This window comes from Perna viridis, chromosome 13 (genome assembly GCF_037379345.1).
Source record: "Perna viridis isolate PV_CMFRI_1.1 ecotype Kerala chromosome 13, ASM3737934v1, whole genome shotgun sequence".
Lineage (NCBI taxonomy): Eukaryota > Metazoa > Mollusca > Bivalvia > Mytilida > Mytilidae > Perna > Perna viridis.
Genome location: NC_142457.1, coordinates 11,321,651 through 11,336,742, shown reverse-complemented (window position 1 = coordinate 11,336,742; position 15,092 = coordinate 11,321,651). Strand labels below are relative to the sequence as shown.

Genomic DNA, 15,092 nt, shown 5'->3' with positions numbered 1-15,092 from the left:
CCTTGCATGCAAATTTTAATATGCACCAACCATGTCCATAAACAACAACAACAAAAAATAATTTACCGGGATCGAAAAACTTTGGATCAGATGGCAAAGCTGAAAGTTATATAATAATATCATCATTATTACTCAACAAGTAAATACAATTCTCACTCAATAGAAAGGGGTACATAGGAGGGATGTCACATCCCACCCTTGAAGACATATGCCCACTTCAGGACCCCTGTGTATTTGTTCATAATTTCATAATGCCCTGATGACATTTTCATGAACTATGTCATTCAAGCAATCTTTATTTCTCACACAATAAAAAGGGGTAAATAGGAGGGATGTCCCACCCTTGAAGACATGTGCCCCCTTCAGCACCCCCGTGTATTTGTTCATAATTTCATAATGCCCTGATGACATTTTCATGAACTGTGTCATTCAAGCAATCTGTATTTCTCACACAATAGAAAGGGGTAAATAGGAGGGATGTCCCACCCTTGAAGACATATGCCCCCTTCAGTACCCCTGTGTACTTCTTCATAATTTCATAATGCCCTGATGACATTTTGATGAACAATGTCGTCCAAGCAATCTTTATATGAAATAACATGCGAATGACATTTTTTTCTCTTCAGCACCATACATTGTATTTACTTTTGTGTGTATTAAAACAATTTGACAAATCTGAGGGTTTGTGATACTTTTAGCACATTACACCCTATAGTGCCCTCCTCCTGTGTCCGTTTTTTTTTTGTCATATCCTAGCTTTAACACGTCTGTGGAAGAATAGAAAAATATCCGTTTTCTCTTAAGGCAGGTATAGTGCTATAATTTGAGCACTAAGCAATATGCTGATCTTAAGCAGTGTGCAATATTCTATAATCTTTAGCATGGTGCTATATGCTATGATTTCTAGCACTGTGCTATATACTATGATTTTAACACTATGCTATACGATATCATATGTTGTCATTTTTGTCCAAGGGTTAACTGACCTCAATACACCTACTACCATGAACATGATCTAAATCACACTTCTGAACCCTGAACCTTGTCTGGAGGACAACTGAGTGACCTTTATCAAATTTGTCCAGTTTTAACTTTTTTTACGAAGATTTCTTTGTCAAAATGAGAAATGTTTTAGTACATATGTGCTATTGCTGTAGTAGACAGAGTTGACTGTACTGTTGATAATACATGGGAAAGGTCTACACATGATGAATGATAAGGCTGTTTTTTACCTTTAACTCTCTTACAAGGTCAATTAGGTTCATCATATAAATCAGAATTTTGACTGTTAAACTAGTGGTTCTTTTGAACTTACAAATATAATACATTAAAAAAATTCCACAAAAAGATAGTTATCCTCAACAATATTTGTGTTCTTTTCAATCAAAGGTTAAAACGTAAAAAAAAGACTTTTAGATGTAACTATTTGGTTTTTAATAGAGTTATCCTTGATAAATTTGGCTGAATTTAATTTAAAAGTTATTAAATTCCTAGAAAAATCATCATTTAATACTTCATGTATGTCAACCCCTTAAAGCTTGGGTTATATGGAACTCATGGAACTTCTAGACTGGAGGTTTTAAGTGGAAACCACAGATACAAAGGGGAAGTTAAAAAAAAACATCAGATGTAGGGGACTTCCAAATGAACTAAACAGATCTGATAAGACCTGAAAAGAAGCAAAGCTAACAATAATGGACAGAAAAAGATGAAACTCCATGTTCCCCATGGGATAATAAGCTGGAAACTGTAGTCACTCTATGCTCCCCATGGGACAATAAGCCGGAAACTATAGTCAATCAATGCTTCCCATGGAACAATAAGCTGCTCAATGTCCCACAAAGAAAATAAAGTCATGGTCAAATGTGTCTGAACGAAAGCAATGTCAGACAAAATTCTATTTGGTCAAGCAAACATTTTCAATGTAACCTTTACGGAAAGTCAACCAGAATTTTAATTTCTCCACTCTTCACAGTGGGGTCACTAACACCCTCCACTGTGACTCCATCAAAGTAAAAACTAGGATAAAATGCTCCATTTCGTTACTTTTTCGATACTTTTTTCTGCCCATAACTGAGAATTGTTATTAAACTGCCAGAACCATTAGATATACCTTGGTATAAAGAAAGGAGTATTAAACTACAGACAATTTTTGAAATGGTGTTTCCAGTGTGGAGAGTAGAGAAATTAAAATTTGTGTAGATAGTAGTGTATACGGAAAAAGTATAAGATATGCCATTACTTTTATAAATATATTTCACTGAGTATGTTAAGTCAAGTCAACTCATGGCCTGTGATACTTACCAGGTGTTATATCTATTTTTGGTTTTTCTTGTGAGTGGCGGTGTTTTCGATGTCTTTTTGGTCGCCTTGGTTTCTTTGGTAATCTCACTCCAATAAAACCTTGGTCTGTTCTGTGTTCAGCTAAAGAAAAAAAACAAAATTAAAAGGTATAGCATGTACATGTAAGTTTCAGACACGATTTTCCTACATGTCAGGCAATAAAAATGCAGAAATCGGTGAGAGATTTGAAAAAGGTGTAACTGTGCTAAAAGGTCTGGGGAAAAAAATCATGTCTGAAGTATACTTCCATCTAGAGTAAGTTGGTATACCACAATCATGTCCGTAAATATGCCTTTAAATTCTTTTAACTTGAGACTTACATCCATCTATCAAACGATCTTGATCATCGTCAACCCTGGTTGCACCCATGTCACGAACAACCCCCTCTTCAATGTTGGGGTCTGACATGATGGCAGATAGTTGGTTGGCTACGGGACTAAATCTTCATCTACCAGGGGAACCTATAAGTATAATAAAAAAACAGTACTTAGAAAAATTACATAATGATCAACTGGAACTTTGAAAATTATACCCAAGTAAAACTGAAAAACAAGGTTCACTCAATGTACATTCCCACTGAATAAATACATTTACATGTAACTACAATTTTACATGTTTTAAACAGTATACTTAGAAGCACTGCAATTTTAACATGGTCATAATTTTCGTTCAAGTTGTTGCAATTGTATGCTAGAAAGCATGTACTGTGCACATAAAAATGTATTCAGTATGTCCTGATTTACATGTAGGTTAAAAATATTGAACTACACTGTTACCAATGATGAACCCTCTATTATAACTTTCTGTTTCATTTTATCGTTTAACAATTTTTTTTAGAAAACTCATATCCAAGCCAATTAGAAAAATGAACAATAATATTTTTATCAAATCACAGGCATTCTTATATGTACACTGACTTTATATACACATGTACATGTATAATTTGTACGAAAGTCAAGTTTGTGAAGATAAAATGTGCATCTCATTTCCCTACATGTAAGGGTCAGACATTCAATCCTCATCAAGAATTCATGTATCTTAACTGCAATTTTACCACAGTATACATGTGTATAACCATCATGTGTTTTCTTGATAATTTATATTTGATTAATAGATACATATAGTGAAAGTGTAATTTTTAACAAGTTCATCATAATAATGCTCAAATGACCATTTTGCCCACAGAAAAATGCTATTGTTAAGTTGTGTAATAGAAATAAAAAGCATGTGTGGGTTGCTATTTACTAATAATACAGATGTACATGTACATACAATTTGTATGCCAGTTTTACAGTAGATTTTTGTACATATGGTACAGAGTGAGTTTTTTGTGAGTTCTTTAATTTATATTTCAGACTTTATATGAGCACAAAAAAGTAAAAAGCTTTAAATGACATCAATGTGTAATGTTTGTATCTCATAATTTAATGAATGGCTAACTGAAATTTGTTCATTTAATCATTTTCTATCCCCATTAAAGAAAATCGGTCTGCTACTCACAGTTGGTTCATCTGAATATAAAAAAATTCCATAAAAACTACGATCTCTCTCATTGGTAAATAAACAACGTAACAGTTTCAAATTTCCATTTACTGTCACATCTGTTGCCTCATTTATTAATCAATAATCGGCGAGATGTGAAAACTTTGACCTTTTCTTCAATGAAAGATAGTCATTCACAGATTTTACATAAACAATTGTTTCTTTGATTGTTCTTTTACTCATCTGCATCCTGAAAATGTCTATTCATGCAGTTTTTAGCCCCACTCCTTCTTTGTCTATAGTTGCAGATTTGATTTCTCCCGCGGTTTCATCAAGCGGAAGCTAGAGAGCGTGACTAATTTTATCGGATCAGGACATGATCGTAATGCACTTCCGGATATTAAAATACAAACGTATGTATGATCAAAAAATATTATTGCTTGTGAAATTCTATGTTAGCGGTACTGGAAATTAATACACGTGCACGTCTGTTGCTTGACTAGATTAACCTTTGCAGATGACAATTCGACAATTGACAACGAAATTCACAACTTAACTTTTCAATACAGTCCCAAAATATTTGAATTCAAATTTTATAGACCAAAATAGAGCTAGCAAATATATCGAGAGTAATCGGGCGCTGATCGAAGGAAGGTGTACTAGGCGTGCACCCGTCATTCGCATCTCATTATCAATAGCAATAAGTCTTAACCAAGCAATTCTTGAGGTTGGCGTCACCAGGTATCATTGTTCAGCGTACGTAGTAAATTAATTCTCAACTTCAATGAGTAAAATCCCCCATATTCATTTACCTATTTTGAATTATAAGCCTCCTTCAACATGTATGTGCCAGATTTAGAGTCAAAATAAAATTCCATTCTTTACTGCCATGTGTCGTTTTCAACCTTATACTACTAATACTATTGATTTAAATGCATGTATACATACATGTCCATGTCCAAGATGTTAAACAAATAAGGCATTTAGTATTCTGTTAACCCAGGAAAAGCGTTTACTCGCATTTTAATAACTACGAAAGGAAATACTCAGCGTTTACGCACTTGAAATTTGAAATAGTCCGTTTATATTAAACACATTGACATACACCTCGGAGGCAAGTCGTGTAAATTAGGTAAGCGTAACTACAAAACGTAACAAACCACAAGGGCTAAGATTTATTACCTCTTTGGGAACGAAACAACCTTCAAACAATCTTGAAGGTGAAATTAGACATCCTCAATGTCAAGAGAAGAAATTTTTATGCTGAGAAATTGATAAAATTTGGAAGTATGTATAAATACCGTATATTTACTTTTACAATTTATAGCCTCATTGTTCTGACTGGGGGTTTAGATTTGCGTCCTGTATTTAAAAATTGTATGTAAACAAAACACAGCCCGTTTCCTGACTTGACCGCGTTATTTGGCTTTGTTATGAATTAGAATCGTTAAGAGTAGCTTTCTGTGCTTTCTGTGGTTCTAATATAGTACTTGATGCGTTAAAGCCCATTTTCTGCTTTTTCCGTTTTCGCTTAAAATATCATACAGTATTCGGAGCCAATATATAACCAATCAATCATTATGGGGAACCTGTCAGAAAACAGTTATTTACAGAACTTCTTGACACCCCCTCGAAATTAGTTAAATTTATTTTAGAAGTATAAGAGCCCTTTCGGGATTAAATATGTTTAAAAGTACAGGGAAAATATACAGAAAACCTAATCACAATTGCTAGAAATATGTCGGAACAAGTAAATGACATACAATCAACACCATCTAAATCACTTGATACCTATACCCCACATCTGCAGGTATATAAACCCAACTTTTTTTCCGAACTTATTGTATTTACCATAACGTCTGACTCGAGTTTTTACTTAGCATAGTTTAGATATAAATGGTAAGTACCTGGCTCTTGGAAGCATTTCATTAAGTACTTGATAAAGTAATAATTCTGTCACATGAAACGGTTGTGTAATGTAAATATACGGAAAACCTTTGAGTTTGACTTTGAAAATATAATAGAGTAAGGCTGCATCTCAAGCACGGTACGACTGGGGGTAGCTAAGAACTGCCATAGTCATGTTGTTCTGAAGTGGAGTATCCAAAATTTTATTCACGTAACTTTTAAAGGGTTTTTCACTTATATGGATTATAAGTAACAACTATACACACGAAACTGTATTGGGCTAAAGTTTTGGGACTTTATGTCGCGCGTTTTGTGAAGAAAAATCTTGTAAAGTCTGGCTTCACATTAAGGGCCTTTTCAAAGCTCCATTTCTTGCTTATCTTATGTGGTTGGTCCAAATACACACAATTTATGACACTGAACACCCGAAAACAGTCAAGAGTTAAAGGGTATAAGTTGTGTACACTATCTGTTTCAGTGTGTTTAGAGTAATTCACAGTAAAAATAGTACATATATTCCACTCATACAATATATAATGGAAATCTCTATACTATATACTGTACACATGTTTAGAGAAATAACCATTAATGAGCAGTATTTCAAACGTGTTTCGAGGAGTAATCTCTCATTACAGTCAAATACATAGAAAGATTGATTGTATACCAGAAGCATTCAAACCAAAACTATTGAAATAAAAAGCCAAATTCAACACCAAGAGGCTCTACCGTGTGTAATACAAGTAATGTAGCCATAGTGTTACAGGTATTTTGAAATTTGTAACACTGCAAATGTTCATAGATAACATATGATATCATTCGGGGTCAGACAAGTCCGACTACTAACGATTCATTCATTGTGGCTGCCACGGTTTTTCATCATAGCTCACAATGCGTCTTGGAATGTTGACAATCCCATGTTTTAGAGTATATAGCAAAAATGAACTTGTAAAGGCTCTACATATGTATAATATATGGACCTACGTAGTCAAATCTCTATATATCTAGAAGTTGATCTTTCAAATTATAAAAAAGAGGAGGTCCAGGCTATATTTTGCTTATTTTTTCCTTAGAGATCGATGGTAAAGAAAAATATTGACCAAGCTATACGACAAGATGATGACTTTTCATTCCTTATTGTCAACTTTCCTTTCATCTGTGGTAACATCCCTTCAGCACTTGCGTATGGAGTTATATCACAACTCATACGTTATGCCAGAGCTTGCCGTATATTTGCAGATATTTTGTATCGCGCTAAACTTCTTAAAACAGGGTTATGTTGATACAAGATTGAAGTCATCACTACAGAAGTTTTATGGTCGTCATTATGAACTCTTGGATCGTTGCGGTGTGTCCATCTGCATATGAAAACTGATTTGTTCAACTTGTCATAGATTTCCTTTCCACTTCCGTGTACCCCGGCCTTGACTTTTTATGAGCAACTCGGCGGGTAATTCTAGAAAAGTAAAGGAGGCTTACCCTACCGGTGCACCTGGCCCATGCTCCCAGTTTTTAGTGGAGTCCGAGTTGCCCATTTACTTTTGTTACTTTGTATGTATTATTTTAGTTATTTTATGTTCTTTGTGGTGTTCTTCGCTAGAGTCTAGGTTCCCTTGATTGCTCTTTCCCAAAACCTTACAAATTACACAGAATTAACAAAATACATTTGTATTCTTATAAGGTCTAAACCCGGACATCTGTATCCCAACTGGCAAAATGATACAAATACAAAAGCGAACCTCCACTCTCTACAAAATTTGTTACGTTTATATTATCAAACATATGTTCCCGAAGACATCGTGCTATATTTGCCTAAGACGTAGATTATCATTTTGCCCAACATTCCATGATTGTTGTAATCATATTTATTTATTTCGACCGAAATGCACAGGGCTTTGTAGGTACAGTTTGTTGTCCTTAAATATTTAACTCCTAATCGCACACAAAAGCTCAGTAGCATCCCCAAAGCACTTTATCCAAGCATGAAGGACAGACTCTACTTTTCTATTTCGTCAATGTTCCAAGGTGAAAATCTCAACCAACAGAATAGGCACGCCCTGTCTGGATGGTAAATTGAAACTGAGTGTATGACTCCTTACGTTATATTTCTAATGGACTAGAAATGATTCGTACGAGTCAAAACTTCAATATCAACCACTGTCTATCCTACAAATGCCACATTTATACACTTTATTGCAAACTGTATTGATTTTAAATTTTAAAGTGTCGTGTCAGTCCCTGTAAGAATCAGGCAGTGGGTAAAACATGATATGAAAAACCCATCATTTTGATAGTGTAATTTGACTTCTTGTACCACCAGAATCAAGGAAGACAAGATTTTCCGTATCATGCTGGGCCATTGAGTTACAATTTCATTGAAATGCACTGAAAATTAACATTTCAATGGCAGGTAACTCTGTCAAAAACATCATTTTTTTCCCAACATTCTATTGCAAAAAATTCTGGGCAAAGCCAGTGATGCAGAGATTAAATAGTGTTATTCTCAACTAGAGAAAGTATGCGTGAGTGATATTACATCGTCAGATCGGTGGAGTTTTGACATGCATGTTTTTTTCCCATTTTGCCTGATTCTTACAAACACTTACACTTAATACTACTACACGCATCGCCAAGCGGAGAAAAACATGAATATGGTAAATGAATCACTTCATCAGTATAACACAAACAACCGAACTTCCTCAAAAGGTTATCGATGTCAGTCAAGAGGGACAACCAAATCCTCGAAGAAAGGGTCGCTTAATTGGTATCTTATTTGATAATCGAAATTTGCGTTTAAACAGTCATCGCTTATATATCACTTGGTCAAAATCCAAAGCTTTATTCACCTACATTGTAGAAAATGTTTTAATACAAAGGCTGGTAATGTCCTTTCCATTTCATTTCCCATGCTAATGAGGGCCGTATTGGTGTATAGAATGTCCTTGAATAATACGTATTAGGACAATAATAGATCCTGCCTTTTTATTTTTCTAATGGCCTGTCTTGCCATTTCAATGATATTTCAAATTAAATTTCATCCTAGTCCCCAACGCCCGCTGTCGCTGATCTTGGATTATTCAGATGCATCATATTTGAAGAGCATAAAGCCCCCAATAACAAAATAAGCAAAAACTACTTGGATTAATAAAGAGTATCAAACCACATACGAGCACAGACTACTCAGCTATCAACGGATAATAAAGAATTCTCGAATCGAATGGTGCATTAAATTTGACTTGACGTTATACACCAAGTACATAATAATATAACACAGTTACACGTACCAGTTGAAGTTAAAGCAAAGAAATGCACCAACTACAATTGTCAGAGTGATAGAGATATGTGGTGAAATTACTCATACAACACAACGTGAGAGGTTGGAATTCCGTTCCTTCATGGCACCAAGTCAGAAAATAGCTTGCCAGACAACCTCTAGCACTACTGCGGGGGGGGATTACCATAGCCGCCCAAGCTGGTACTTAAATGCAGCTGTTTATTAACAACACATAAAATTCTAAATTCTATCTATTTTATAATTAACCACAACAAACTGGAATGAATCACTCTACTTTTACGTCTATTAATGTAAAAATAAATGATATATTTATAAATTACATGGAAACCGGTTGAGAATTGAAGTACACATGTTTAACCATGTTGATAGCTTCCTTTTATTAGTCATTTCGACACCTTTTTACATCGACCCTGAAGGTGTTCGTGTAATCTTTGTTTTGTTGAATTATACATGTACATGTCTGTATGTGATGCATAGTAATAAATGAACTAGGGGCAGATTGAGCTTAAGTAGTTGGGATGTATTGACCGATTGCAAGCTAAGGACAATCTTGTAGAACAGATATTTATGTCTTTTTCCATACGCTTTACGTTCTATACGTACGCCGACCATATAAACGTGAATTATTTTTAAAATTTGTTTCACATATTTTGAAAAACTATGATAAAGCCATGAATGTTCCAAATGGAACCATGAAGGAAAATGTAATGCTATTTTTTTTAAAAAGAATAGGCAGTAATACCGAATATACAAACGAAAGATAATTAATACAAAACTGGGAGCACAAACCGTAGCATACAAAAACAAAAATATATTACATAAAAAAAACAAAACTAGAGTTAACTCAGGTGCTCCGAAAGGGAGGGCAGTGAGTTTCCGCTTTTTGCAATTTCCTGCTATTTTAAGATAAAATCCGGCAAAGAGTGTAAGTTTTGTACATATATATATTTCTTCCTTCAAGTAAAAATGTCCTCACATTTTAGTCATATCGATTAATGTATCAGAGCGTTGCCAACTTCTGAATAGATGCATGAAGTGCTTGAGCTTACGGTGTTTTGCACTCATGAAGAAATGACCTAATTGTATATTTCAAACACTATAACGTTTTGCTTTGTTTCCGAAAGCTTCAAGTACATTTTATGTCACTCCTACATGTGCATTTTGTATCATTCCAAAAAACTGCCTATAGACAACGTGTTTTTTTCCAATGTTTGCATGAACCTTTCACATTTCGTGCGCAGATTTGTACAGATTCGTTACATTTTCACACGGTTAACCCTCTAGGTTAACATATTAACATTTCTACCGATTTATGCGCGTGTTTTGCAATCCATCAGAAAGAATGAATGAAAAATACATTTGTTCGTATATTTTGAAACAACAGCTTTTGCATGATTCATCCTACAATATATATATGAGTAAATTGTTAACGTCAATTGTACATTGTTTTCCTATATTTCTACAATATGCATCGACCTCAGCAGCATGCCTCTGGTATTATACAAATATTGCAGGTGTATATGATATATAGAAAGAAAAAACCTGGCTGTTACATAAGATCATATTGTAAACTTTTCTCAACCGGAAACGTATACATCTGTTCATGTTGAATAACTTGTCGATGAATCTGAAGCTGCATCAGGGTGGGACTAATTTAATTTATCAACGGTCATGTCAAAATAAATACATTTCCTTCTTAATTTTAATAGTGGTAGGCCGGTTATGTGTTAATAATACTACCCGAAAAACAGAACAAATCGTGAAAGTCTCTTGATTAATTTTTATTTTTGGGGAATGGGGGGGGGTATTAAACTAAAACGTTGTACAATAATAGATTTTCAAATACTATATGTTAATATCTTTGTCTCATACAACGTACGTACTTAGCGGTTTTCACTTACGTAAAATGTACTGCATTACACAAAAGAAACCCAAAATTTCTATTAAATTACAACAAAACATAAAAAGTGTTTTAGTTAAAAATTATGCTCTCATAAATATTAATTCTAAAGTGTAGTAAACTAGAAAATCGGGATTATACTACGCGCACCTGTTTAACCAGTTATGGTAAGTTTAGAGCTTCGTGATAATAGTGCGAATAAAAAGACTTAAAACATCCAAAAACTATACTTTATACTTTGAATTTCCTTCCGCTGACGTCATATATTTAAAGGTCAATTATAAGTGTGTCCATTTCTTTATCATTTCAACCCCCTGATATTAGAAGTAGGAAAATCCTGTTTAAATTTTTGAAAAAGCATTAAATTCACATTTTCTTTATCTTTTTATTATCAAGTTTTTATGTCACTCCTAACTTCCGCTAGTTTGTATAGGACCGCATTTTGCTTGCCAATTAGGATACCAGTATTCGATTAGAACTATAAAATCATTGAGCTTGAATGTAACAGAACGCCACTATAGTAAAATAAATATGCTAACAAAATGATCATATAGGAAAATTTCAACCCTGTATACAACGAATTCTGTTCTAGAATTAATAAGAGAGAAAACGAATGTCTACCTGGGACGAACCATACCGGAGTTTGGACACAAAGAATCACCGGAGCTAAGTTCATTAAAAGATATCTCCCTCTCCTAACCTCAGGAACCATATGGTAAAAACTAAAGAAAGTCGTCGCACTAGTGTAAAAGAAGTTCGTACTGAAATCGGATCAGGACTAAGACATGACATGCCTATACGTCGATTCTGTTAAAATATCAAGTGCCCGTGATTGGTAGTTTTACGGAAATATGGACGGACACAATGATCACTATATATCACAACTAAAGCGGTGTAACTTATGCTTTTCCTAGCTAAGACGCATACAGCCGTTGTACCGTTTTTGACAAAAAAGCTGCACATAATAAAATATCCTAGGACTGGGTATTATATCGCTTTCCATGAAATAAAAATTGACTTACCCGTTTAGCGTTTCAATTTTGAATTCAGTGTTTACGAGTTCAAGATTACATATTCTTTAATGATGTATCATCAACAGCATTGAAGCGCTTAGTGGTCAGTTTTAGCAACCTGACCTCGAGCACATTTTACATTATTTAAATGTTTGTTGGCTTTGAGGTCCTGATATTGTTTGTTCCCTGTATTTTTCGCTCGTTTAGTCCACACCTGCACGTCTTGGACTGCTTTATCAAATCAGAAATGATATGTCCCTAAGTTTAAACATGCTTGAAAGTGCATGACCCAAAGTACCAAACTTTATGGTTCTGAAGACAGACCAACACCATTGTGAATGATTTTAGTCAGATCCGATACCGATTGTAGATAAGTCAGATTTTAACACCATATTTATTTGTAATCTTATTACTGGTAAATCTTTACTAGACTACTCATCTCGCCGTGCTACCGACTGACCGGTGTTATAATAACTGGCATTTTAGTCTAAACTTCTAGCGTACAGAAAAAAGGACAGAAAAGTAGATTTGTTTTATATATATATTTTTCACGTATTAGTTTTCTCTTACTTTGAAAAATATGTTCCGTCTTATTTTGAAGCACGTCTTGAGGTTTGAGGCTACAAATACATGTAGTCCCACGCATAAAGCTCCTTGCCCATCCCCCTTTTTCTACCGGCAATCAAAGTTTGTCGACCCTATTGTCCTTGTGTCCCATCCTTTTTTTTCATTTCATGTTCATTATATCATCCATTTCATGTTCATTGTCTGAATAAAGCTGTAATATTGCTGCTCGGACGTTAAACCACAACAAACTAACAAACAAACGTTCCTTTTAGCGTTGGGGACGACTTAGTATAAGGATACAATTTCAGATACTAGTAGATGTTCTGAGAATCAAACCTTTTTCGTATACATATTTTGTGGTTTTTTCTCTTATTCGAATTCACAAATGCACTGTGTTAGCTTTGTTATCTTTAACTGTCATAAATTCCATTGGAAGTAACAAAACATATATGTATTATATTGTTAAACAAAAGACATCTCATCCCTTTAATTCGTCATTCTCAAACTCATTTTGAACAGTTTTTACCATTACGAATATATAATTTAATTTCGTCTTTTCCTAACTTTCATTTCAGAGGAAGTCACCATCCTTTTAAACCACATGCTTTCTACTTTAAATCTCTTATACCCTTAAAACAACAATAATAGTAACTACACGTGAACGATACTTTTGGAGAAATCGTTCAAAAATCTCAAATCGTTTTATTTTCTCACAGTTTTTATGAGAAAGAAATGAAAAAAAATTAAAAGACGAATCTTAAAGTACAATTGTAAAAACCCACGAGCTTTTTCAAAATATAGTAAATTGTACAACTATTCAAATCACCGTATTGAAATCTCCTATGATTATGTAAATATTCAGCCTACCTGTAGAAAATGAAGTAAGTCCGCACTCCTCAAAGAACAAAAGGAAAAAGAATTAATTTAAGGCAATATTATAATTTATACATATATTATTATGACATAAATGTATATATAATCTAACCAAAATGTCACGCTGTCAAGCTATATATTGAATGAAGTCACATGACAATGGCTGGGTCACATGACTGACATACAAATCTAACAAACTTTCACTTTTATTGATGGATTTTGTGTACATTTAATATAGCCTTCGGTTAGCCGCGGTATTTACAACTTTTCTCTAATTTGCAATTTTTGAATTTTTAAACAGTTACAAATGGCAGAACATGTAAAATGGATGGAATTTCAAGATTTTACATATATCTCTATATAGATCTAGAGACAGCTACACTACAACGAATTGATGGCACTGCCACATTTCAATTATGGGTGCTGTGATATTGGGAAATAACTTCAGCAAAAAGCTTAGGGAAATTAAAATAGAAAAAGTCGGAAATCACAACTAAATGAAGCAGTGCACGAGTGTCTTTAAGTGAATGGCAGTTATTTCTTTTCTAATTAAGTTTACCTTTTTTCATATTGTCATGAATTTTGGCGCATTACTGTAATTATGTTGTTGGACAAACGGCCTCTAATTCTACCAACGGTAGTCTCCTCGAATTCTACCAACGGCGATTCTCCACTTATTCCGCCAATCATTGATCGGCGAAGGTTTTCTCTGAAATTGAAAGATGAATAAATAGGTGAATCTAGCATGGAGTGAAGCATAATACAGCTTTCGTGAGGTAGTACCTCTTGCATTTACTGCAAGACGCAAGCAATTGCCAAGATCTGAATTTCTTCTTGTTACCATCCCATTACCCTAATTATTCATTATCTAGTATGACACTTAAATTCATATTACATTCTTGTATTATAGATACATGTGATAGTATGACTCCCAATAGAAGTCATATTAGTGGTATTCTGTTAATGCAATTCTTAACTATAACAATATTTACCGACATGTCAGCTTACTTATCTGAATAAATCATATTTTAACGAGACGAAAAATACATGTACAAACATGTAATTGTCAATTAATTGATATTTTATTATAGCAATTGTCACTTAAGCAGCAATTAACATAAGAATCATGCAAAATATGATTCATGGTTGGAAAGCCTACATATTTTTATTTTTGATATTTTGTTTCAAATATCATAGTTAACAGAAAGTTGCATGCGGCTCTTCATATACACTGTAACCCTTGTTCATAGGAGATAAAAAGATTGAAAAAAATATATGGAATATACTAAAGAATTCAAAATTGAAGGAGGTAACTCTGTAAATGACACTAAAATACAATCGTAACCATCTGGATTATCTCCTGAGAGCAGACAAATTGGAATGAATAATTACACATTGCATCATATAGACCTATAAAACAACTTGATCACAAGAATAAAAATATGTAGCCTTTTTTTTTTTTTCTCTTTTTTTTTTTTTTTTTTGGTGTATAACATTTTATACAATTTGCATGATTCTTACAAAGAATAGTAGTTGCTAGGTATATCGTCTGACACTGCATAATGATTAAGTATCACACTCGTCACCACCTGATTGGGTCAATATATAAGGGAACGCGACCATTTGATTTACAGGAGGGACAGACAAGCCCTGAAAAAAAGTGAAAAATAAATGTTTTGTCCTACACCTCTTAGAAAATAAATTTAATTTTCCT

The 15,092-nt window shown here is 33.9% G+C and overlaps 1 protein-coding gene across 4 annotated transcripts in view; it reads right to left on the bottom strand.

The window, feature by feature from the left end:
* The window catches only part of LOC148599567 (electroneutral sodium bicarbonate exchanger 1-like), a 43,547-nt gene extending 30,073 nt beyond the window's left edge, over nucleotides 1-13,474 (bottom strand). For 2 of the 4 annotated variants that reach the window (XM_088557490.1, XM_088557492.1), the window contains exons 1-4: nucleotides 13,373-13,474; nucleotides 2,664-2,804; nucleotides 2,305-2,424; nucleotides 67-99 (exon numbers count right to left, since the gene is read on the bottom strand). In XM_088557490.1, the coding sequence (XP_088413616.1) occupies nucleotides 67-99; nucleotides 2,305-2,424; nucleotides 2,664-2,751 (241 nt within the window). In that variant the 5' untranslated portion in view covers nucleotides 2,752-2,804; nucleotides 13,373-13,474. Of the gene's footprint in view, nucleotides 1-66; nucleotides 100-2,304; nucleotides 2,425-2,663; nucleotides 2,805-3,843; nucleotides 4,154-13,372 lie in introns of those variants that run through there. The other 2 variants (XM_088557491.1, XM_088557493.1) reach the window with 2 other exon arrangements.
* Nucleotides 13,475-15,092: the final 1,618 nt, after the last annotated feature.